Source organism: Arachis hypogaea, chromosome 13, assembly GCF_003086295.3.
Source record: "Arachis hypogaea cultivar Tifrunner chromosome 13, arahy.Tifrunner.gnm2.J5K5, whole genome shotgun sequence".
In the NCBI taxonomy this organism is placed as follows: domain Eukaryota; kingdom Viridiplantae; phylum Streptophyta; class Magnoliopsida; order Fabales; family Fabaceae; genus Arachis; species Arachis hypogaea.
In genome coordinates this window covers 57,084,193-57,111,252 of record NC_092048.1, presented here as the reverse complement: position 1 = coordinate 57,111,252, position 27,060 = coordinate 57,084,193, and the positions used below count along the sequence as shown (strand labels likewise).

General features: G+C 33.5%; 1 protein-coding gene across 7 annotated transcripts; it reads left to right on the top strand.

The window, feature by feature from the left end:
- The first annotated feature begins 20,843 nt into the window (after positions 1 to 20,843).
- Positions 20,844 to 26,324, top strand: LOC112738419 (probable sugar phosphate/phosphate translocator At3g17430). Of its 7 annotated transcripts, none has more exons than XM_072211992.1 (11): positions 20,847 to 21,196; positions 21,357 to 21,464; positions 21,554 to 21,650; positions 21,763 to 21,870; positions 23,039 to 23,070; positions 23,161 to 23,211; positions 24,440 to 24,501; positions 24,579 to 24,840; positions 25,107 to 25,372; positions 25,448 to 25,542; positions 25,853 to 26,324. In XM_072211992.1, the coding sequence occupies exons 3-11, from the start codon at positions 21,564 to 21,566 to the stop codon at positions 26,042 to 26,044; spliced, it is 1,155 nt and encodes a 384-aa protein (XP_072068093.1). In that variant the 5' UTR covers positions 20,847 to 21,196; positions 21,357 to 21,464; positions 21,554 to 21,563; the 3' UTR covers positions 26,045 to 26,324. The 7 variants fall into 7 exon arrangements, with proteins under 7 accessions (XP_025644654.1, XP_072068093.1, XP_025644657.1 ...); XM_072211993.1 differs by having other exon boundaries at positions 20,975 to 21,196; positions 21,318 to 21,464; XM_025788872.3 differs by lacking the exon at positions 21,357 to 21,464 and having other exon boundaries at positions 21,465 to 21,650.
- Positions 26,325 to 27,060: the final 736 nt, after the last annotated feature.

Genomic DNA, 27,060 nt, shown 5'->3' with positions numbered 1-27,060 from the left:
GATGCGTACGCGTGACTGACGCGTACGCATGACATGCGCGATCTGCAGAAATAACAGAAAACGCTGGGGCGATTTCTGGGCTGTTTTTGACCCAGTTTTTGGCCCAAAAAATACAGATAAGAGGCTATAAAGTGGGGGAATCAATCCATTCATACAACATTCATAATTCATAATTTTAGGTTTTAGATGTAGTTTTTAGAGAAAGAGGCTCTCTCCTCTATCTTAGGTTTTAGAATTAGGATTTCTCTTAGCTTATGGTTATTTCTTCATTCCAAGTTCAATGTTCCTTTACTTTATGTTCTCTTCTACTTTTATTTATTCTATTACTTTAGTTGATTACTTGATGTTGCCAATTTGGTTTATGGATTCCTATGTTTAATTTGATTTTCTATTTAATATAATTTGAGGTATTTCAGATTTATGATTGCTTTCTTCTATTTATGATATAAATAATTTGGATTTTTCCCCTTTTGGCTTTGGTTGAGTAATTGATGACACTTGAGTTGTCAAACTCAGCTGTTGATTGAAAATTAGAATTTGCTGATTGATTTGGATCCCTCTAAAGCTAGTCTTTCCATAGGAGTTGACTAGGACTTGAGGAATCAAGTTGATTAGTCCACTTGACTTTCCTTTATTTAGTAAGGGTTAACTAAGTGGGAGCAATAAACAATTCTCATCACACCTGATAAGGATAACTAGGATGGGATTTCCAGTTCTCATACATTGCCAAGAGTTTTTCTAGTTATTAATTTACTTTCTCGCCATTCAATTTTCTTGTTTCTTATTTAAAAAAACCCAAAAATACACTTTTCCATAACCAATAATAAATCATACTTCCCTGCAATTCCTTGAGAGACGACCCGATGTTTAAATACTTCAGTTATAAATTTTATTGGGTTTGCTTAAGTGACAACCAAAGTTTTTGTACGAAAGGATTCTCTGTTGGTTTAGAAACTATACTTACAACGTGATTATTTTTATGAATTTCTTTACTGGCAGAAATCCAATCGTCAATTAACTTTTTTCTTACCAACTACTTTAATCATGCAAGATTCAATTCATTGGAACAATATGTGACTAAACCCTAATTTCTTAGACCTTTTTAGTCTCCTCTAACCTTCATCAACCATCAATTCCTTCGTCACTTGATTCCAATTAGAGGGTTAAGTTCAATTCTAATTTATATGCCACAGAAATTCTAATTACCCAAATATAAGAGGATTATATGTCACGTATCCCGTTAAATCCAGATAATTAGAAATTTAGGAGAAATTATTTTCAAACTGTTATTCAAGTAAAGAGCTTTTCCAAGTTTTACAAAAACTCAAATGGAATAAAGGTCCTACTTCCGTTCCACCCAAATTCGTTGAACATCGAGTTGAAGACTTAGCATTCCTAAGAATGGGCATGACACTAATGGATAGGAATTCTTCTGTCTTCAAACATCTCAATCAAGGGCCTCGTAGCAATTTCTCCACGCGTGCACCACATTGAGAAGGAATGCAATGGGAGTTAAGTGGATAATATCGTCAACTTCAAACACTTCTTAACCCATTGCACAGAAGTAATTCTACAAAACTTCAGTGCATTGTCTTCAACATTTCTACATATTCTCTGACCTCCAATTTGTCTTATTTCCAAGTGTCCAATATTTTCTGATATGTCTATTTTAGCTTCATGCGTTTTATCTTGAACTTCTTTTCAATTTTGAGATCAAATTCAGCCCTTTTAAGAGAGGTAGAAGCTTTATTATTCTGAGCTTGTCCCTCAGCTACTTGCACAGTCTCAGCTTGTAACTTCTCAAATTCTTCTTTCTTAAAATGAATATCAACTTGTTGGATATTAGCACTTCATCAATGACCTCTCTCAAAGCAATTTATGTTTAGACACTCTAGAACAGGAGCTACTTCTTCTTGAACAATAGGCACTTTAGAAGCTTATGCCACAATATAGCTGCTGATGTAGGTTCTAAGGAGTGGACTTCAGCAATGATAGTCTCAGACTTTCCAACCTTTTTAACTAGTTGAGCTACTTGCGCCTTTTGAGTTTTTAGGGTTCTTTTCTCATATGGTAAAGACTCAAGATTTAAAATATAGACTTTTTATAAAGTTTTTTTAAAATTGTTTTTGAGATTACTAATTTTAATAAACCAGCTTTTGAGATCTTAACAGATCTTAGATTAGTTTGTGAAATGTTTTTGACCATACGGATCAACTTTAAAACACATTTTTAAATAAATCTCTAATTGAGGAACAAAATAAAGGATTTAAAATAAAAGAAGAAGGATTCAGAAGGTACACGCAAGAAGTATATTGGTTTGGTTAAACAATGCATGTATTCATTGCTCTATCTTGAGAATTTCATCATTTGAAATATGTACACAGATAGATATTATTTTTTCAAGTCTTCTTAAATTAAGTAATGACTCAATATTTTAATAAATTTAAAAATTTTAGATATTATTTTCTCAAAACTTATGCTAATTTATGACTTATCTTCCCAACAAATTTAAGAATCATAGATATTTATTACAAGAAAAACGTTGAATATTGTCAAATTTATTATAAAAAATAAAAATTTTTTTATGATAATTAAATTACCGTCGGATTTACCATTGGAAGGAATCAAACGATATAAACCATATTGGTAAATGTTTACTGTCAGAACTTTTTCGTCTGATAGTAATTACTGTCAGATTCTGCGATAGATTACTTGTTCGAAAAACTATTTGGTTATCGACAAATTTTTTCAACAGTAATATTGGGGCCAAGATATGTTGCTTCCCGCACTATTACTGTTGGATTATTCTCTCGATAAATCTGACGCTAATGTCAATTTTTCTAAAATAAATTGAAATAAATGGTTAATTTTAATTTTTATTTAAATTTATTTTTCCCACAATTAAATGCCAATCCATAAATAATGAAAATCTATTATTTAAAATAAATAATACAATGTTCAAATAAATTAAAAGTCAAGTACATCAAATAAATACAATGAACCAATCAATGAAAAGAAACACTAATAACTACAGATCCAGGTAGTTCTCGTCGTCATCGTTGGTCCTGTGGCCCTGAATCGGTGGTGCAGAAGGCGATGATGTCTGTATGCCACCAGCAAGACTACTGCCACCAAGGTTGATGCTAGCGGCGTACATCTGGACCTGGTATACCTCCATCTGAGCCTTCATACACTAAAGCCACTCTAGCAACTCCCTCCACTCCAGTCTGAGCTCATCCGTAGACGTCACACGAGTGAAGATCTCCTGATACCTTTTTTGATAATCGTTCAGCTCCTGAGCCTACTGGTGAAGGTTGCGCTGGAGCTCCTGCACCTACAGCCTCAAATTCATGCCTTCCTCAAGCTCGACGGCTCGAATAGTAGCAGAGCCTAACGACGACCTCAACGTAGAGGTGCAGAGGCTGTTGGCGAAGAATGATCCCAGTCCGTATACGAGGTTCTTGTCCAGCGCTAAGGCGGTATCACGCCAAACCACATCGGGATTGACGACTGAAGCTGCAGAACCATCAGTGGCTTCCTCCCCAGTTTACTAAGACTACTGAGTCACGACCTCTAATTTCTGTGTAAGAGTCCTGTGTAACACAAATTATTGTAATTAGTATAACAGATATACAGTTAATTTCTAATAATTTTATAACAGAAGATCATATATATGTTAACTCAAACCTTCTCAGACTAAAAAAGGCTCAAATTACACTAGAATCTAAAAACTTTAGATATTGTTAAAATACCGTCTTAAGCATTGAACAATGATCCAAATTTTCAACGTATCTTAAAAACCTTAGATATATATTCTTGGATAGTCTTTTTAGGCTTAGAGATAATCTCTACTGGATCAATTTATAAAAAATGTTGTACGAATAATTTCAAAAACTCATATCTTCTAATATATGTTCAAATATATTTTCTAATAAGTATAAACTATCTCAAGTTTACAAGAAAGAGTTTAATTTAGTCTAAGATATGAAATAAAAATTTGCCTATCTTATAAACTTTTTAAATCTCTTTTGAGATTAGAAGAGCCAAAGAAAGAAGAGAAGAAATAAGAATTTAAGGAAATATGTTCACTTTCGATTTTTGAAGTACTTCATTCTTGTTATTCTAGGGTTTTAAGGTTTTGTATTTATAGGCATGAAAACATTAAAGATCAATTGAATCACTTTATTCTTTATTTGAGTATGATAAAGGACGCTTGCTCTTTGAGAGAGAAATTTCCAAATGATTAACTAGTTGAGCATAATCATTAATATGTTGGAGCCAAAATACACTATTTTTCATGGGTTTCTATTTTTGAAGTTAGATTTTCACCGTCTTCACTCTTCAGTAATATTGAAATGTAGAAATGTGACTATAAACTATTTCTGATGTGTGGCAAATGAAGACAAACTACTTCTAAGATTATCAGAATACTTTAGAATCGTTTCTAAAGTTAAACAAATGCTGTATAGTTTTTCTCATGTTTAATTTTACCTATCTTTTGTTTTGATTAATTAAGAAAAAGATTCATTATATATTTAAACACTTGAGTGAACGTACGTTAGATAATAACTAATAAATTTTTTTAATTATATTTGTACTTGTTAAATATCAAAATTTAATTTAAAATGCAAATGGAGCTACCAATCTTTCTTTTTTAGAATGACAAAATAAATATAATTCTAAAAATTTAATTGATTCTTAGAAATTTTAAATAAGATTTTAAAGAATACCTGAGCTTGTATTTTAAATGGAGAGTGCATTATTCATATATTATTTGTTAGTTAGTACACATGAGATAGTAAAGAGAAAGTGAATTTAATATATAAAATATACAATGATAATTTTTTTATAAATGGAAGCATATATGAAATAAATACACTAATGGATTCATACCAATATTTTTGAAAAAGTATAGGGAACCAAGATAAACCAGCCAACTTTTTAAAGAATTTCATTTAATAATTAATTTTAAATTTTTTTAAAATTTAAAATTTGAATAATTAAAAGTTGATTAACCTAATCCTAATAAAAAGGTGTAAAAACGCTCCCCTTCTCTCCCCCACTCCTACTCCTGTAGTTACGCACAGAAACCATTTTCCTTCTCCCATTCCCATAGTGATGCTGTCTACACTCCACTCCAATTGGCGCAGCTGCCCCGACACCGAACACTGCATCGTTAGGCGACATCCCCCAGTCACCAGTCTCGCCTCCATGACCACCGCATTGTTGTCTCCTTGGTGCGCCAAATTTTGTGCCGATAGGTAGTTTACTGCAAGAATCATTGCCAAATTTTCTTGGTCCACCGCAAGAATCATTGTCCCGTTGCCATTCTCGCTGATTGAAGATTTCTGTCTAGCTATTTACTGCTACTTCATAATTTTTTAAGTTATTTTTCTTGTCTTCTATAAGCAGGTTTTTTTTATTTCATAATTATTGCTAGTGCTTACTTGGTTTTCATATTTTTATTTGTTGGATTTGGTATGAATTATTTCAAAAATTCAAAAAGGAAGACAAGCAACTTTCAGGAACGAACAGAAGCATATATGCGAAGACCTAATTCTTTGCAAAGAGTAAGTTCATGGTTGATCACTATAGCCATCAACTCTCATTCTCCCAATATACTTAGATACACTCTTAAATAATGGACTAATCAACTTGCTATGCATAACGCATATAGATAATAGGCTTATGTTCATTGCCATGGGTTAGGTGAAAATTGATTAATTGATGGAATATAATTAGACTAGGATGAAATATGCCATTGTAAACTAAAGATGAATGTGAAAAATTGAATAATTGATATTTATTTTTATATTTTTCGGATGTTCTTTTTTGACACATTTTTTATGTTTTTTAGGAATGGTATTATCATTATGTGTTTCTATTTTGATTTGGTTGTTCTCTTTGCAGAGTAAATTGAAAAAAATAGATTTATAAGAGCAAAGGACAACCCACAATTCATAAGGGATACATGTTTTCTATGCTCGTTAGCAAGTAATTTAGATAATTGGCTAGAGATAAACTTCAGGAAAAGAAGATGGATGGTTGTGGCAGAAGTAAAAGAAACCTGTCATTGGATGAAGGAGACTTTAGATATATTGATTCGAAGATAAATTCAGTTGTAGATTGTAAAAATTGTAGGCATCACTTGCTTTTGGAACTGCAAAGGTGTGGAAGAACAAGAAATTAGAAAGGAGATATGAGATTTTTGGAATTGAATGAGTCAAAATTGATTATCAACTTGAAAAATTACAATTAGATGTTTCTTTTGTTAAACAAATAGATGTTTTTTTATACTAAGTGAATGATTTTTTTTTATTAATTTTGGTCATGTTGAATTCTTGTATTGACAGTATTACAAATTGTATAGATAAGTTGAATGAATATTATGATTCCTTTCATTGTATCTTAGCATGATGACAAAATTATAGTTACTTATATAGGATAATTTTTTTTTTCATTCACATGATTTTTATTAAAGTAACAGCTATTTAGTATGAAAAATGAACATCTTGATACTTGACAGAAGTAGCATCCACTTATATTTTTGTAAAAATAATTAGGTACCTAATATAAGTTACTTTATTGTAGAGATGATTTATTTGATAGTGATTATAAGTATCACAAAAGAAGGGAAAATTTTTGAATTTATCCTGTTGCTTGATTAAAAAAATTTAAGTAAGGACAAAAAAAAAAGAATAACAATATCTTATTTTCAAACTTAAAGATATATTATACCAAATATTAGTACCTTAAATAGACAGAGTAATTTGCAACCTCCACACAAATAGCATTCTAATTTTGCACTTCTTGTTTGAACATCTTAAATTTCTTAGTCGGGTCTAGACAATCAATCTTTTGAATTTTGAAATTATCATCCAAATCAAGAAAATAAAAGTCAAGAGATTGACTAAAATCATAACAAAAAAAAGAAATTATTTCTTCATGCTATACTTGGTTTCTAGTATCTAAATAAAAGGATTTTCTTTATTCTTCATCTTTCCACTTGAACTCAATGAAAAATACAATCACTTCCATTGGTTTGGCTTTAAAACTGAAAAGTATGCATCTAATCTACAATTGTTCAAACACATACATAGAGATATAATAATTAAAACTCAAAGCCAACATGCACAAGTTAAAAAAAAATCAAAAAAGAGACAAATGAGGAGATTCTTAAAAGTAAAAGGATCAGATTCTTCAGTTTCAACAAGCTTCCATAGTTTCTCTTGAAGATTCCTTATTCTGTCCTTGGTTTTTAAAAGCTTTCTCCATCTATATGCAGTCCATAGACCAAACTCACAATATACAACAATATAGGAAGTCCATACATAAAGGTAGATTTTTGCATGCTCTTTGATTTTGAGATACTATTTTTGCAATGAATCTATCAAGTTCACAATAAAAGAGCCACTTGCTACTTGATTATCATTCATCAGTATTCTGGATCGGTGTATCAAAACTTGTTGCTTTTGGCTGATTTACCATACTCCCTGCCTGTAATATCCGGTTATGGATAGTATGATAGTTGCATAACCAATGATCCTTTTATAATAGAGTCCTATAAAATAACATCAAAACATAAACACACAGCATGCATAATCAAATAAATTTCATCTATTCACGATAAAATACAACATCCAATTTAATTTGAAAAGAACCATCCATCTATTAATTAAAATGAACATCTGTTTTAGTTGATAAGAAACATCTAACAAATTAGAAAAAATTTTACCCTTGCACTATGTTTAAATAACTACACTCAAACCCAACTTCAATTCAAGAAAATTTAAACTAATTTTTTTCGTAACTCCCAAATCACATAAAAAAGAAACCAGGAAAATATGTCAATGTAGAATTCAACAATTCAGGTAGAACCAGTAACATGCCGAAGTCGATTCAAATCATATAATCAACACAAACTTCTACAACAATTTAAGAGAGACATCAAAAAAAAAAGCAACAACCGTTTACCTTTAAGAACTTGAAAAATTAATTTTGGGAAACATCCATGTACAGGAACAAATGAAACATCAATCTAAGCCAAAAAGTGACATCCGAGATCATCTGTAGACCATCTCTTTACGATAAAATGATAAAATGCAACATCCAATTTACTGTAAAAAGAACTATCCACCTATTAATTAAAATGAACGTCCTCTTTACATTTAAACCTAAATTCAATTCGAAAAAATTAAACTTACTTATAACTACCCTAACCATCTACTAACCTGTCTGAGACCAATGTGGTGAATGACGAGCTGCAGCGCACAACGGAAAAGGAAGAGACGTCTCGGCGCGTCGTGGAGTCAGTGGCAGACTTGATGCAGCACGGTGGAAGGTTGAAGGTGGCAGCACGACGACGCGAGTTTGGGAAGATCACGAGTTTGTGGTAGCTACGTTGACCAGATTCTGAACCAGTGGAGGAAGTCATGAGACTCGCTGTTGATGACGACAGTGTCCTCGCGTGCAGTGGCGACGTCGTCGAGTTGGGAGACGGAGACGGCGCTGAGCAGTGCTGTTGAAGATGACGGAGTTGCGTGGAAAGGAGGTCAGCAACGCTTTGCCGTTTGAGGGAGGTTTATCAACGGGATAGAGAGGGAAAGGAGATGAACGGCCGTGGTAAAAGAAGAAATAGTGAAATAGTGAAATGTAATTTTAAATTAAGGTTGGGGTAATGGAGAGATGATTTTTTTGTTGTAGTGGGCTTTGGATCCAGCCCAATAAGAATTGGCAGAAATTGGCTGAATACTTTCTTGGTTTCTAGCAAAATTCTTTATATTTTTTAAGGGTTTGGAAGCAAATTTTAATTAAGTACTTATAAGGAGTTGTATGTTTTATATCATTTTAAATATAAAATTAACTATATGAGAAGTGAGGACAGAAAAATTGTAAATGTAAATTTTATTCTAGTTAAGCACATTTCTGTACCTAGCAGAAATTTATTATCTATTAATCAAGCTTGAAATACTTAATATAAATTTGAATTATTATTTTATTGGTATAAAATACAATAAATTAAGAATTAAAATTTGTTCAATTAACAAAAAAATATGATATTTCTTTATATAATAAAAGATGTTTAAGAATAAATATTTTTTAAATTTATTTTCTTGTAATTTTTTTTGCATAGTTATTGTTTGAATAAATAATCATTTCTGATATGAAAGATCTAAATACTAACAAAATTAACCACCGAATATTTTAACTAACTTTGTAACCATTAAAGTTTGGCTCTAATTTGCAATTCTAACCAAACATAAATTTTGGAGTGACACCGTTAGTTATATTCCAATACAAAAATAATTCATTTAGTTAACAAAAGTTTGTGAAATGAAATAAATATTAGTTTAACAAATCCATCCTTATCTTATCAAATCACACAAAAACTAAGAACCCAATTTGGAGTGCATCGAGATATTTTCACAAACTACTATTACTAAGCCTATAAATAATATGTCCCTTGAAAGAATCATAGCGACTGACCTCAACCTTGGCGCGATCTCAAACAATATTCTGACGAAACTCTTTCGAATTTTTCCAGAAATATATTCGAGAATGAGATCTTTGTTGTCGAGACGAAGACAAAGCTTGCCGTTGGGGAGGGACTCGATGATGAGGCCCACGTGGACCCACTTCTTTTTGTCAAACTTGTCGGGCGTGGGGGCTTAGCGTGCAGCACGAAGAAGGTTGCTGGCGGCGATGAAAGTGGAGGGAGCCAAGGGGCAGAGGAAAGAGGGAGTTATGCAGTGATGAAAGATGAATGAGTGAGAGTGAGAGGAAATTTTTGATCTTTTCACAATTTTTTTAATTAAATGAATTATTTTTGTATTGGAATATATGATACTTAACTAACGACGTCACTTTAAAATTAACATTTGGTTAGAATTGTCAAATGAAACCAAACTTTGACCGTTACTAAATTAATTTAAATCTTCGATGGTCAATTTTGTCAGCATCTAAATCTTTTATAGTCAGAAATAGTTATTTACTTTTATTGTTTACTTTACACTACACTGAACATTCTTTAATTTAATGCATTATTGAAGGGGAAATAAAAAAACTAACTAGCTATGTGTCACGGTAAATTAAGGTTAAATTTAACGATATTTGTATAGTTTTTTGGAGTGTTTGAGAATGTTTTAGAAGGCCCCAAAATACCTTAGAAGATTTTAAAAGACTCTGGAGGGTCATAGAGTATACTAGAAGAGTGTGAGTGTATATAGAAGTATCAAGAGTAGTATAGAATAATCTAGAAGTATTTAGAAAGTTGTGGTATGATAAATATTTGTAGTAAAGATTCTAAATGATAAATCTAGACCGTTGATTAGATTTAATCCTAACCATCCATTAAGGAGGTGGATGACTACAAATAGGGGTCGAAAGTTAGAGTTTGGATGTGTGAGTCATTCGTAATAAACACTTGAGTAATAAAGTGTTCTTTCTACCAAAGCTTCCTTTCTCTTGTGCTCTCTTGTGTTCTTAACTTTCCTACTAAATATTGAGGGTTAGGCTAACTTGGTCTTAGCTCAAGAGGTTGAGTAAGTCCGAGTGTCGACATGGTAGCGTTAGAGTGTATCCAAGGTTGTGAGAAATTTGGCATCAGAACAAGGTTCGAGAGGGAGCATAAGTAGTTTGTGGGTATTACATCTAGTGTAATCATGGAGCATGTGGAGTCTCAAAGGGGAAGGGATGCTATTCCTTCTCAATGGAGAAGCAAGAAGGCCCATTCTTCAAGTGAGCCTAGAGGTAAGGACTCTAACTTTTTAAAAGAGAGAGTTTCTATGTTGGAGAATGTTCTATCATCTATGGATGAGCGCTTCCAAAGGATAGAACATGACAAGGAGACCCTCGAGGCTCACGTGTTAGGAGAACTAGATGCTTTCAAAGAAAGTATGCTCTAAATCAAAGAAAAGTTTGAGAATTTCTTGAAGCTATTTGAGGAAATTCGAGTTTGGTTCGAGGAGGCAAAATCTTGACCAGCCATTATAAGGGAGACGACAAAGATTGATCTCCTAAAGGTGAAGGAGTTCAAGGGCATGACGGCCGCTCAAGAGGTAGAGAACTTCCTATGGCAAATAGAGAAGTACTTCGAAGGGCCAACAGGTGGTCAAAGAAGCAATAAAGGTACGCATTGCAGCTCTCTGCCTTTCTGATAATGCTACTTTATAGTGGAAGAGAAAGTGCGTAAATATGAAAAAGGGTACTTGCAACATAGCCACATAGGAAGATTTCAAAAGGGAGTTAAAAAGACATTTTTTTCCTGAGAATGTGATTTATGAAGTAAGGAAGAAGTTGAGGGAGTTGAAGCACAAGAGTACGATTAGCAACTACGTAAAGAAATTCACTACTCTCACGCTTCAAATTTCCAACTTAGCATCAGAGGATGCATTGTTCTTCTTCATTGATGGACTCCAACCTTGGACAAATCAAGAACTACAAAGAATGAATGTTAAGAATGTTGATGAAACCATTATGGTGGCTGAATCGCTCACCAAGTATTATCGGAGAGACTCTATATAACACCCTACGACACAGAGCCATACGCTTAAGTCGTAAAGCAGAGGTGGCGAGATATTACGATATCTAAAAGTAAAATAGGTACATAAGTATAGTTGAAAGGATTTTGTAACTAGGAGCCTTGAAGAAGAAGCTAAGAAAAAGCGAAAACAGAAAATCGTGTCACACTCGTACGAATAAGCATAAAACGGATAAGTGAGATCAAAAGATGGCTAAAAACATAATATACAAATCAAAATTCCAAAACACATATATCAAGCTTTATACTCGACCTGCGAAGCTAAGGCCGGTCAGAGTATATAATTATATATATTTATACAACCCAAAATATAACTCAAACTACAGAATAAACACCTGTTTCTCCAAGTCAACCTCTAGGAGGGACAAACATAAAATATATACATGAGAGAATCTATATACATATATACATAGCATAAATACAAAATATAACATCCCAAAATAACCAAACTTTGCTTGCACAGGAAACTCCAGACCCTCAACGAGGTGCCTCTTGACCTACATCTAAAAAACAACAGAAATATGTATCGAATGAGAACTGGAGGTTCTCAGCATGGTAAAGGTATTCACATAGTTAATATAAAAGGTTCCGAGAAAGCCAAGGGCATTCCTAGAACTCCGACACTTTGATTTCAGCTTAAAGGTCCAACTAAACCAGAAATTAAGTAAGTTATCTAAGGTATTCAAGCTCTAAATCTAACTTTAACCTAACACTTCACTTTTTGTCTCCTCCAATCCTCCGAATCACCGGTGGAACAACCCCTCCCCCTCTCACACCTCTACCAAGAGGGGTCTCTCAGAAAACATACACATACAATTCAAGCAAGGAAAACACAGAAAAATGTGCAATTACAGCAAAAAGAACAAGTAGCAGATAAGCAAAGTTAAGCAATTAAACAAACCAAAAAAATGCACACCCAAGAAAAACATATAAATGCACATGATGTATGTCTGTCCTATGGCTGATGAGTCTCATCTGTCGGTTATATAGTCAACCCGACCTATCCTAGTAGTTAGCCATTGGACAGTCCCTCTATGCATACATCCCGAAGCTCAAAAATAATATCCATGGAGTCAAACTCCAAGCTCAAATATAATATTCCATGGAGTTAAACTCCAGGCTCAACAATATTCCATGGAATCAAACCCCGAGCTTATTAATATTCCATGTTATCAAACTCCAAACTCAAATATAATATTTAAAATTCGTATATATAGGCATGCCCATGGAAGAAACCGAAGAGTTAAAGTGCCCGGTCACATCTTGCGACAGAGGGTCAATGAATACTCTCAAATATACAAGCCACTTAATAGTCTTTTTCTTTTTAAAATAACACATCAAATCAAAACTCTAATTTTTATAAAAATTTCGGCACTCTCCTTTAAAACTCAAATTTTTGCCACCCTTTAAGGGTCCCAACCACTATGTAAGAACCTGATTTTCAGTAAACAGATTTTTCTGGCTTAAAATTTATTTCGCAAAATTTTGAACCATGAGCCAATAAGAAATAGTGAGGCTGGTCCAATGGTAAAAAAAAATAAAAATTAAAGAAAAAAAAAAGAGAAAAGATAGAAAAAAGAAAAAAAATTAAAAATTAAAAATTAAAAAGAAAAAGGTGTTTGAAGTCCACACTAATGCTTCTAACCACGCTATTGGAGGGGTTCTGATGCAAGAAGGACATCCTATTGCCTTTAAGAGTCACAAGTTGAACGATACAAAAGAGGTGATATACCGTCTAAGAGAAGAAGATAACCGCCGTGGTGTATTATCTGAGAACTTAGTGTCACTACTTGCTTGGTTTACACTTCATCGTCAAGACAGACAATGTGGCTACAAGCTACTTCTAAACTGAGAAGAAGTTAAGCCCAAAACAAGCTATGTGACAAGATTTCTTAGCTGAGTTTGATTTCAAATTTGAATACAAGTCAGGCAAGCCTAATGTGGTAGCAGATGCGTTGAGTAATGGCAGATTTTATAAACCACAAAAATTGACAAGTGCACCGAATCGTATCAAGTAATAAACTTAGGTGAGTGAGTATCGATCCCACGAGGATTAACAGATCAAGAAAGCAATAGTTAATTGATTATTCTAGTCAGACAATCAAATCAGGGTTTTGAAAACTTTGAAACATAAACAACAATAAAATAAAGCAAGACAATGAGTAATGTAAAGATAATATGATTAAGAAAGTTAATGTTTCAGAAATATTAAAACTTCTAGATTAATATTTTTCACTTTCCACCTTAATCATGTAAAGATACTTTTATGGAAAATCATTAGTAATCAAACCCCAATCCCTTGGTGATTTAATTTCTCTTTAACCTAATTAATCACTAATTTCTTAGTCAATTATTTAAGAAAAGAGTTGAACGTCCACTAATTTATAAAACCACACAACTCATAAGAATCTTACCTAGTTGATTTTATGTCACCTATCAATCTAGTTTCAAAACTTAAGAATTATGAGAATTGGTTTTCAAGCTTAATTCAATTAATCAACTTTTCAAGAGGTTAAGAGAATTCAAATCAGAGAAGAATTATTTTTCAACATATTCAAATCCTTTAAGATGAAGACCGAAAACCTTTTCTTAAGAAAAAATCAATTGCATGAATTAAAGATAGAAAAGCTAATATATTAAACCATGGAATTAACAAAGCTCCTAACCTTAACTGAGGAGAATTAAAAAGTCATGTTCTTCAGAGAATCCTTAAGAAATTAAAATTGTAAATTTTAGAAGCAGAGAGAATGAGAGAGGTGAGAGAGAGCCTTTCTCTGTGAGTGATCTCACTTATTTATACTAAAATTTCTACTAATTGAAATTCGAATTCAAATTCTAAAACTAATCTTATCTTAACTAGAGTGGTTAAGATAACTTCCTAATTTAAATTTAAAAAACCTAAATAATATCTTTTTTCTAATAAAAAATAAATTCAAATATAAATTAAATACACGAGATTGCCTTACTGAAGACGTGGGGACCACCCTGGGTGCAGAAACTGACGCTTAACTTGAAGTCGTGGCATTTGGCGCCAAGGTTGCTTTGCAGACTGGTGCTAAATCCAATGTCACGGCATTTAGCACCATGATGTCAGAGAGAAAGTATGACTTATTATATATAGTTAGAAAGCTCTAGAAGTTGGCTTTCTAATACCACTAGAATCACATCATTTGGACCTCTGTAGCTCAAGTTATGCTCGTTAGAGTGTGAAGAGGTCATGGTTGACAGCATCCACGAATTCTCTTTGTACTTGTCTTCAATTCTTGGTTCCTCCATGTGCTTTTGTTTCTCTTTTCCTAAAATTTACCTATAAGAATCATGAAACCAAAGAAATTAAGGTACTAATAGAATAGTCTTGAAAATCATATAATTACCAAGCAAAAGTCATGAATTTTTTATAAGAAATACCCAAAAAAAGCGTTTAAGATGCTCATGCATCACTGAACTGCAAGGTTGAGTTGGCAGCCATTTCTATGGTCGAAGGAGATATTGTGTATACCATCAAGAAATGGTTACATCATGATTTATTAGCCAAGATGTTGGTGGAGTTGGCTAGAAAAGGTAAAATCAAAAGATTTTGGCTAGAAGATGACTTTCTATACACCAAAGGAAGAAGACTATACGTCCCTAAATGAAAAAATTTGAGAAGAAAGTTAGTGAAGAAATGACATGACACTAAGTGGACTGGTCATCAAGGACAACGAAGGACCTTGGACTCATTGAATCTTCTTATTATTGGCCTCAAATGAGAAATAAAGTGGAGAGTTATGTGAAGACTTGTCTCGTATGCCTACAAGATAAGATTGAAAACAAGACACCAAGTGGGTTGTTGGAACCTCTGCCTCCGCCGGAGTGACCATAGAAAAGTGTCTCTCTAGATTTCATCTTTGAATTACCAAAGTCTGAGGGGTTTGGATCTATCCTCATAGTAGTGGATCGTTTCTCGAAATATGATACCTTTATACTTACCCCTACTGATTACACTGCAGATAAAGCAGAACGATTATCCCTCAAGAATGTAGTGAAGTACTGGGAATTACCTAAGAGCATTATCAGTGATCGAGATCTACGCTTCACAGGATGACTATGGATAGATCTGTTCAAACTTCTTGGATTGGAACTTCCACTTCTTGACAAGCTTCCATCCTCAAACTAATGGACAGACGGAAAGAGTGAATGCCTTACTCGAGTGTTACTTAAGACATTTTGTAAGCGCTAATCAGAAGAATTGGACAAAACTCCTAGATGTTGCCCAGTTTTCATACAATCTGCAAAGGTGTGAGTCCACAGGGAAGAGTCCGTTCGAGATTGTGATAAGACAACAGCCGCTTACATCACACTCTCTTTATTCCTCTTACTCAGAAAAGAACCCTGGAGCTTATCATATGAATATATGATTAAGTCTTGGAAAGAACAAGCAGGTGTCGCTTGTTCTTACCTTGACAAAACCGTAAAGAGGATGAAGAAATGGACAAATAGGAAGAGGAGGCATGCAATCTATCAAGTGAGAGACAAGGTAATGATTAGACTTCTTCCACAACAATTCAAAGCCTTTCGCAAAGTTCATAAGGGCTTGATATGCAAATATGAAGGACCATTTGAGATCATTAGGTGTGTTGGCAAAGTTGCTTATAAAGTACAACTCTCTCTCTATGAAGATTCATCTCGTCTTCCATATCAGTATGCTTAAACCATATCATGGAGACCAAGAGAAACTGAGAAGAGGTGACTTGAATCGTGCTCCTCTCGTGATGATTAGATCATTTGATAAGGAAATCAAACAAATCTAAACTAATCACATTACGAGGGAAAAGGAGTACCACCAAGTATCCAATACTTAATCAAGTAGAAAGGACTCCCGATAAACGAAGCTAGTTGAGAAGCTTGTGAAGATCTGTGGCAATTCCAAGAACACCTAGAGTGCTATTATGAACAGAATGCGATGAGGATGTCTACGCAATAGGTGAGGTAGAATGTTACGATAAATTTTAGAAGGTTAAATTTAGCGGTGTTTGTATAGTTTTCTGGAGTGTTTTAGAATGTTCTAGAAGGTCGCAAAATGCCCTAAAAGATTCTAGAAGACTCTGGAAGATCATAGAGTATTCTAGAAGAGTGTGGGTGTATATAGAAGTATGAAGAGTAGTATAAAATAATCTAGAGGTATTTAGAATGTAACAACTATAATTTTTTTTTTACTAACACGAGTTTCTCTTAAAATAAAATTTTAAAGCGATTAGTTTTATTTTGACGAGTCGATTTCAAACCTCGAAGTAAAATAGAAGGTAATATAATTTTACTATTATCTTCTTTATCTATTTTACTTGCTCTAATTATAATGAAGCCTAGATAATAATATTAATATTATTATCAAGTCCGACTTTTACCGATAAAACTAACTATTGGTATTTCTTGATGAGCTTAGAATTGCTAATGCTTCATCAAATATTTTTTATTTCTAAGTTACTAATGTCATTTATATTAGTAACTCATATACATTTAACTTTATATATTATTATTATTATTATTATTATTATTATTATTATTCTGGTATTATCTATATTATTATTATTACTATTCTCATTACTATCATTATTATTACATTATTATAATTTCTAGGTTCCTTCAGTGGTTTCACTAAGGAAACAAAGAAAAAAACAAAAAGGCAAAGGCTTATGCATGCATGTACATATATATATGACGGAAGATCAAATGGGTCACACATAAGCATCCATTTCTCAACAAAACTTTATCATTCAGTTTCAAACTCATTGCATGCAAAAGGGAAAGGGTGACCGAGAGAAAAAGAGAGAGAACCGTAACCCATCAAATTTCTGCCTTCGATTTCTTGCGATCTGTAACTCTAATAAAAAATCTAATTCGATAAAAGTGTTCGTATCTTCCTCTTCTATGTGTTGGCGTTATTTTTATCCGATAAAAGTCGACAGTAACGTAACTCTCCTACCCCTTGAGTTTGACCAACTGGAGTTCTAAGAAGCACGGAAGATTCCAGACGTTTTTCTCTTCAGCAGCTCGGTCAGAAAACTTCTCCAAAACTTCGAATATTTCGATTTCGTACGAAAGTAGGGTTTTTAATAAATTTTCACCAATTAAATGACATTTGATAAGTGAACTGATGTTTGGATTGAGTGTTATTGAAATTTAATTGCATTTCATGTTGAATTTTGTTGATATATTGATATTTTGATGAGGTTGTGTTTTAGTCAGCTCGAGAATGGATAAAATTTTAAGTTAATATTTTGATAACAAATAAAATAAGATTTCGGTCTCGTTGGAGGACAAGAAATTAATTTGGAAATTTTATTTTTAAGGGTGTCATTTTATTTTTATAAAAAGATTGAGGTTATGTTTATAATTATAACAAGTTTTTCGGATATTTTAGACCCTAAATAAAGAACAGAAGTAAAGTGGATATTTTATTTAAAATTAAGATTATTTTTATAAATATAAAAAAATATATATACGTGAGGGTTCAGATATAATTTTGTAAAATATTGAGGATAGAAATAGAATATTAAAAAGTTTGTGATTTAGAAAGGAATTAGTAAAAGTTTTAGAAATAAGGTTTTATAAACTAAATTTTAAAAGAAAAATGCTATTTTGAGTTTTTATTCAAAATTACTCTCTATATTAAAATAAATTATTTTCATCAAAGATAATTTATATCGTGGAATGATACAAAGGAGAAGAGGAAGAACGAAAAGTAAAGGAAAGAAAGATAATTAAAGGAATCTCTGCCATAGGAGAGCAGAGAACAAAGATTAAAGGAATATATTAATTAATAAAATGACTGCCACAGGAGAGCAGATGTGACATTGTTTGGGCCTTAGTACCAAATGTAAAGTGGGACGCCCACACATTGAGAACTGTTTTCTAGATGTACGCTTATTGATTTGGAAAGTCACACTGTATGCGGCCTAGCCGTATGACTTATAAGCACACTGTATGCATCTGGAAAGCCATATCTGAGACTTGTGTCCGGGTAATGTCGAGAGCGGGTAGACAACCGACACATGAGCTCATGGCCTGCGTTAGGAATAGACATGCATCATCCTTGTTGCGCATTTGCATTTTACTTGACATTGTGAAATTGTTTGTGATTGTCTTCTTGTGTTTATACATTCCTTAATGTTATTCTGAATTGTGGTGAATAGATATTTCTTTGTGACACTTGTATATTTCGTTGTGAATTACTTGAACTGTGGTAGTCCTGACTAAATTAACTACCTCCAACCTTATTAAGAACCCCCCAGTTTTTACCCCTTTCTTCCTTCTCCATCAGATGTGATCGAGATTTCCTCCTTTGACGACAGTTGATGCTGGACAGCTGAGTATGAGACTTTTGGGGAGTTTTTGTGATAGCCTAGCTTTTATGTTTAGTCTCTCACTTTTAGTTAGCTCACTGAAAGAGTAGGATGTATATAGTTGACTAGGCTAGTTTTCGGGCGCCAGCTTAGAGACTTCCTATATAGACCAGGGCGCAAAGTGTTGATCATGTATATAGTAACCAGATGTGAAGGGTTGTATGCTAACTTAAAACCCATATGACCATATATGTATGTATATGTAAATAGTATGTATGATGTATATTATCTCTATCTCTGATGTTTGTGTTATTTTATTGTACTTACTAAATTATCTTTGTTTGTTTACGAAAATTTGATTCGCGCGTTAATACGATTACATGCTTAATAATAAATATTTAGTTAACTATTAGGTAAACAAGTTGGTGACACTTGGTTTACAGTATGATCATGACGTACTGGGAATTGGGTCGTTACATAGAAAGTTGTGGTAAGATAGATATTTATAGTGAAGATTTTAGATGATAAATCTGGACCGTTGATTAGATTTAATCCTAACCTTCATTTTTTACAGAAGAAAACATATCATTCAAAGGAAAGCCAAACGGCACTTACAGATAACAGAGATAAATTAGATGTAAAATTAGAGAAGATGATTAGATGAATTCTATGCTGAACTATAAACTAAAAATAAGCCCAACATTCGATTACAAAGAATCTTAACAAGTAGAAACATAGACAGATCTGAATCTCTATGATTTTTAAATTAACACTAAAAGTGATGTAACATGTTGAAAAATCTGTTCTTCTTCTCTGCTTAAAACCGAATCCTCCTCTAGTCTAAAGATATTTCCATGAACAACAAGTAAACTTCAGTGTATACTCTAAGATCTGTACCAACGTATCCACACTACCCATAAAGGAAGGATAATAAATCACCACAAAAGGAAAAAAATACATCACATAGGGATATTAAAAAAATAGAAACTAAAATAAAATAAAAGATAAACAGAAAGGCGTGGGGAAGAAGTAATAGAGATAAAGAAAAGAGGGATCATAGATGAAAGAAGAGGGAAAAAATTGAAGGAGGAAAAAGAAGGTGCGAAGAGAAACAGAGTTAAGAAAACTAAAAGAAACCAAAAGAAGAAAAGAAGAGAGAAATAGAGTAAGAAGAAGGAGAAGGGAGAGGGAGACCACCACCTTACTAAGTTAGCGGTGGCGGCGGCCGCCTCCCTCCAAAACGACACAAGGATAAAAAAACTTTAAGTCCTAGCAGAGAGACAAAGTATTGTGTTTGAGATGACTTTTGGTATGGGATGATGATATTTGATGACAAAAAAATGTGTTGATTGAATTGTTTTGGTTAATCATAACCATTCATTAAAAAAGTAGATAATTATAAATAGGGGTTGAGAATTAGAATTTGAGTATGTGAATTATTTGTAAAAAATATTTAAATAATAAAATGTTTTTTTATCAAAGTTTTTATCTATTTTTTTTTGTATTTTCTTGTATTTTTAACTCTTTTACTAAATATTAAAATAGGAAGTATAGGGAGCTAATTGAATATCTGTACAATGTCTACAAGGGAGGTTTAGGGATGTCCGATTCAGTATTAGAGATATAACCATTAGTGTTATATTTTTCTATCAGTTTAAGCTTTTGGGATGAGTGGTTTCATGACATGGTATCAGAACTCTAAATCTAAAAAGTCGAGAGTTTGATCTTTGGTGAATTCCAAAATCAGCTTAAACTTTTGGAATGAATGTCTTCATAACATGAAATGTTTATGGTTATTCTGGATAGTATAAGTGATATTCATTTTTTAACTCATAACCCATTATATATATTGTATAAATATTTTATTAACTCTCTAGTAGAATTTATATTAAAAATTAAATTGACTTAATTTTAATTTAAGAAGTTGAGTAAATCCAAATTTCAATCCTAAAGTGTTAAGAGTATTAGAGTGTATCCAAAGCCATGTGGCATTTGCATAGCAAGAAGCATCATCTTCCTGACTTCAACTGCCAAGTAATAGTAATAGTAATACATTACACACATTCACAAAGCAGGCACCGTTCTTAAATTTCTTTTAATTGATTATCCATTCAGACAACACCGCCAACCACCCACTCACTACTCTCTCTCTCTCTCTCTCTCTCTCTCTCTCTCTCTCGATTCGGAACCGTCGTTTTCTTACACCTGCGGGTACCTCCTCGGATTTCTTCTTTTCTTTGGGGGTACCCTTCTCTCTCTCTCCCTCTCTCTCTCCACAGATCGGATCAACGCTTAGGCAAAAACACTGTCCATTTCTCTTCAACTCTTCCCCACTGTACATTACTCAATCTCTTCTTCAATTTTCACTTTGTAATTTATGTGCATTTCTTTTAGCTCCTTTTCTGTCCATTCCTCTCTTTCTTTCTTTCCTTTTGTTATTTCTCCCCCTTTTGCAGTGTTCACTTCTTTTCTCATTGCAAAGTTTTCGGTGCTAGGAAACGAACCTTGCTGCTCCTGGATAACTTAAGCGAGCTTCAGGTTCTTGATTTCCTGCGAATCTGCTTCTAAGTCGTGTGCTAATTCGCCATTGCTACATGTTATAGGTAGCAGAAGAAGCTTTTGCCTTTTCTCTTCATATTTTGGTGGGTTTAGGTTTATTCATTAATTTGTTTTGGAATCCCAAAAATCAAAGTCAACAGAAGATGGTGATTAACAAAACGCTTTTCCTCACTTACTTCTACTTGTTCATCTACATTTTGCTTTCTTCTGGGGTCATTTTGTACAACAAGGTAGATAGCTACCCCCTTTTCTTCTCTTTTTGCTTAACTAGTGTTATTTAACTAATCTTTGTGACTAAGCATTTTTTGTTTAATTACTGTGGTTCTTTCTTTTTCTTTGCAGTGGGTTCTGTCTCCGAAGTACTTTAACTTTCCTCTTCCTATAACGCTCACCATGATTCATATGGGATTTTCTGGGGCAGTGGCATTTTTGCTTGTTAGAGTCTTTAAGGTATGTATGGATGTTTCTAATTCTGTAAATATTTATGTTCATTATGTGATAAGTGTCTTTGCTTTGGTTGTAATTACGGATTTGTAGGTTCGATTCTTGTCATGACGTCAGATTTGGAATTTTGAATGTCATGATTTTCTGTTAGTTGTGATTATTAATTATGAGATGAGAGTGATAGTTGTGTTTTGGAGGATCATCATTGTAAATTGGACTTCCTTTAGTTACACTCATCTTGTTCGATTTTTAATTATTGTAGATGATTGGTCACTTTTCTTTTTACTCGCTCCTTTCTTTATCATTGTCTATAATTAACCAACATTGTTAAGGACTAAGTGTTCGATTTGTTAACAAAGATGTAACATTGCATGGTAGGTTTGAATTCTTGGTATTGCCATGCTCTTGAGTCTTGACTGTAGGATGTGATCTTCATTGCATCTACTTTACCAATACTTCTTATTAGATGATGCTAGTTTAAATACTACATAAGTATTAATTGTATCAAAAAGAAAGAACAAAAAATAATAAATCCTATATAACAATTCTTAAAGTTGAGCTTACTCATTTTTGTTAACATTTATACTATCAAGGATAAAATGTTAGCGTTTTTACATTAGCTTCCTTTCATGTGTTATATTGTTATTAATATTTTATATCCACCCTTCACTAAAAAAGAAAACTTACCGATTTCCTCTTCATGTTAGCAAAACTAATAAGCTACTAAATACAGGTTATGTTGGTTGATCTGTCAATTCTATAAATGAATTCCACATGACTTAAGTTATTGCGAGAAATGCATCCGGTCCATAGGAGAATTACAGATAAAGTGCACATATTAAGTGCAAGTTGGTATATGTGTTGTGTTATTAGTTTAACGTATTCGGCATGGCGTGACTCTCATAAGTTATCACAGCGAAAAATGCTTTACTTAGTTGGTAGTTCATGTATTTTCTTCTTTTTTGTTTCTTTCTTTTTCTTGTGCATATTATTCACGATTGAACATGTTTTAACTTAAACTAGGATTTTATACTGTTATGGTGTTACCTTATGAAAAAAGCTATCCTATATGCCTGTTTTCCTGCCTCTTCTTTTACTTCCCTTGCTTGATTGCTTTTTTTTCTGCTGATTTGATTGGTAAGTTAACTTATAGTACTCCATTCTGTAATTTCAGGTTGTGACACCTGTCAAAATGACATTTGAAATGTAAGCATTTGATTGATTTGTATCCTTATTTATATTTAGTTGTCCTTTGTTAATACTTTTTTTCCTAAATCACTTTTCTTTCGGTTGCAGATATGCAACATGTGTGGTACCAATAAGTGCCTTCTTTGCATCAAGTCTTTGGTAAGCACTGCAATATGGGTAAACTGAAGTTTTCCTAATTTGGATTCTGTTCATCAAGTTTGTTTTGACAATTGGGGGGGCATAAGCCTTGAGTATGTGCTTTCATCCCCCCCCCCCCCCCTCTCTTTTCTCTGCATTAGATAGTGTGAACATAAAAAAAGGTTCAGTTGTGCCTTTCAATCCTAGTATGACAGTTTTTTTGGGTTATAGGGCATCGGTAGCAGACTGAAAAATGCAAATCCATGTACCATGTGAACTTGCACTTTAAATTATGTTCAAGATTAGAAAAAGTAATAGATAATAGATGGTGTCCCTTCCTTGCCAGGTTTGCATTGAAGGTTTCCGAATCAGTAGCAGTTCCCTTTGCCAACTTTGTGAATAATGCTTTTAAAGATTTTATTTTCTGCATTTGCAATGCAGACCAAAGACATTTTTAAATAGCCAAAAATTTTGGAGTTAACATCATATTGTCCAAAAAGCTTCAGATCTCAGGAAAATTAGACTTGTTCAGGCATGTTCTAGAAAGACGTGGTGAAGTTTCTTATATCTCGTGGAATTAATGACATTAATAGTTTCTCGCCTACTCAGTCAAGTGTGTTGCATTCAATCTGTTTGTGCTTGAATAAACATGGATGAAGTATCTATCAGATTAATCTTGGTCTATAAAAATCTGTGTATGCAATCTCAATATCGCTTTTAAGGATAGTTCCGATACCTTCAAATTGAGATATTCGCTCTCTAGCTCGTTTTAATTTTTTTCCAGTCTGAAGTTGATACTACCAGCATTGACTATTCAAACCAGTACAAAGTACAAACTTCAATTCCTAGACGTTCCCTTTGTTTAATTATGACCATCATTTGGTACCTAGCATTACTTTTCATTCTATAGACAACAGGCAATGAAATGTCAATATCAGATATGACAGAAACCTTAAATAAAGCTGGCTAGCTTCATGTGGGCTATTGTAATTCCTTGCCTTGAGATACTGTAACATGTTCATGGCTACAGCTTACTGTCTGTTATCTCCCACCAATATTTGAAAATTTTTCATTTTCTGTTATTTACATATGTTCCAAGTATGTTGTTTCTATGAAGTTGTGGTTGCTTATTTGTATGGTTGAAATATTTCTTAGGTAGTGGGCAATACTGTCTTTTGTATTCTAAAGATGCCTATTAATATCACTGAAGCAACAAATATAATGAGCAAACTGTTTTTGGTTGCTACAGGTTTGGTAACACTGCCTACTTGCACATCTCTGTAGCTTTTATCCAGATGCTCAAGGCTCTAAGTACGTTTTTTGTGAAGTTAAAATGTTTCTCTTCTTTTGCTGAAGTTTTTGCTTACTTCTAAGGTTCGATATTTCAGTGCCCGTGGCAACTTTCATCATGGCTGTTTTGTGCGGCACTGACAAAGCAAGGTGTGATGTGTTCTTGAACATGGTGCTGGTCAGTGTTGGAGTTGTCGTTTCCTCCTACGGGGAAATTCATTTTAATATAATTGGTACAGTTTACCAGGTCACGGGCATCTTTGCTGAAGCATTGAGACTGGTCTTAACACAAGTTCTTCTGCAGAAGAAGGGATTGACATTAAATCCAATTACGAGCTTATATTACATAGCACCATGCAGGTATTTCTGTTGATAATTCCAAGATACTTATCTCTGCAACAAACATTTCATTAAGACAATATCACAATTTTCGTATATTGTAAAGTGCACATCTTGCACGTATGATAGGTATCCTTTGGTTTCTTTGACTAATTTATGTTATATATATAGTTGATCATTTGACTTATTAGGTTCAAAAGATAGCTGTGCTTTTGGGATTGTTGATGTTTTGCATATAAGCACACACATGCAATGTGAGCTGCTAACTTCTGCAGTTTTATATGCAGTTTTGTGTTTCTATTTGTGCCTTGGTACCTACTGGAGAAGCCTGTGATGGAAGTTTCACAGATTCAGTTCAATTTTTGGATCTTTTTCTCCAATGCTATATGTGCTCTAGCCTTGAATTTCTCCATTTTCTTAGTAATTGGTAGAACGGGTGCTGTAACTATCCGGGTTGCTGGTGTGCTAAAAGACTGGATATTGATAGCCCTTTCAACCGTCATATTTCCGGAATCTACGATAACTGGGTTAAATATAATTGGCTATGCTATTGGTAGGTTTTGTTTTAATTAGTATGTCTTTCAATCTTCCACCATGCCTCTCATCTTTTACAAATTTTACCGTGCAGCGCTGTGTGGAGTTGTGATGTACAATTACATAAAAGTTAAGGATGTCCGCACCTCTCAATCGCCTGCTGATAGTTTACCAGATCGAATCACAAAGGTCTAGTCTCTCTATATTTTATTAAATCAGTTTTTTTCGTAAAACATATGCTATCCTTTGTTAACTTGATAATTAGTTATATGGGGTTAGAAATCAAGTATGCAAATTCTTATGATGTTCTTGTCAAATAATTAGTTTAACTGTTCAAGAATGCATTAAAGTTAAAAAACCTTTACTCTCTTAGCACCTTAACTCAGTTCCCTAACATCTGTGGGTTAGTAAGTGCTAAATGTATATTTCAGCATGCCATTTCCATGTATAGTTTCGTCAGATCTCATTAAGAGGTGCATTGGCCATTTATGTTGTACAGGATTGGAAATTTGAGAAAAAATCATCTGATATTTATACACCAGACAATATTAGTGACAATGAGGGAAGCAGTGGAGGCAATGTTTCAACATCTGAAAGGGACATCGATGAAGAAGCACCACTAATTACATCATCGTCAAGGTTATCTCATATTGGACGCACACAGCTAACCAACCATCCAACAGGAAAATGAAAAAAAAAAAAAAACAAAAAGAGAAAAAGAAGAAACCAAATATAAGATTCATTTTAGAGTACCCGTTTGGAGAAAGGAGCTAGAAAGAGGAAGCTGAGTCAATTGCACCCTATTCCTCTCATTCTTTTTTAGACGATAGGTTCTTATAAGGCGATCATAATATGCTTTGTTCTTTGTAATTACTTTGTTGAGTAGAATGCATCATTTCTAGCTTGTGCATTATCTTTGACCAGAGGTGGAGGACATAACTGGCCCTTATAGAAAGTCCCCTGTTTTGGAAGCTCAGTTGTTTCATTATTCTTTCGGTTTTTTAATGCAACATTCCAAAGTTGAGTAGTTTTATGTTCTGCAGTAGTCAATGCATTTATGTATGTGCTTATTACCAAAATATTCATTGGGTGCCAAATTTCTGCTGAAATTAAAATTGGACGAGTGACATTTCATAAGTAGCCAAGTAGGTAAAACTGGTTACATGGTTGCTTATTCTTGGACTCTGTCAAACTGTTTTCGGTGGTATATTGCTGCTATCCGTTGATTTTTATTAGTAAGTTGTTTATTTAAGAAACACTGTAGAATGAAAGGTCATTCTACCAAGAATATACTCAATATAGCTCTGATTCCTGAGTGCCAGCTTCGAACCAAGTTCACTTGGGTTAAAAGTACATGCTTTCAACCAACAAACTACTTGGGATGCTAGCAGAATATAGCTAATCGAGTATTAAAAGGGATAGAAACTGTTCCCACATAGGCCTAAAACACTAAGGTCCAAATCCACTTTCTTGAGTCCACCTGGCCAATCAAGGCCTTTTGCATCCAACCTTCCCCAATAGCCTGGGCAGGACGACACCCCCCCCCCCCCCCCCAAAAAAAATGGATTGGCCATCGTGCCAAATAGGTTCAATTCGGAATTTACAACCCGAGATCTGACTTAACTTGGAAAGCAAGCAAGAAACTTTTCTCTACCTGGCTTTGTATCTTGTTTTGGGCTTGGCATTTGGGTCCCAAAACTAGCCAAA

Coding starts and splice junctions, on each gene's coding strand:
- LOC112738419 (XM_025788869.2), top strand. CDS start 21,564: ATGGTGATTAACAAAACGCTTTTCCTCACTTACTTCTACTTGTTCATC. Junction 24,502..24,578: donor CCAGATGCTCAAGGCTCTAA/GTACGTTTTTTG, acceptor TCGATATTTCAG/TGCCCGTGGCAACTTTCATC. Junction 25,543..25,852: donor TACCAGATCGAATCACAAAG/GTCTAGTCTCTC, acceptor TATGTTGTACAG/GATTGGAAATTTGAGAAAAA.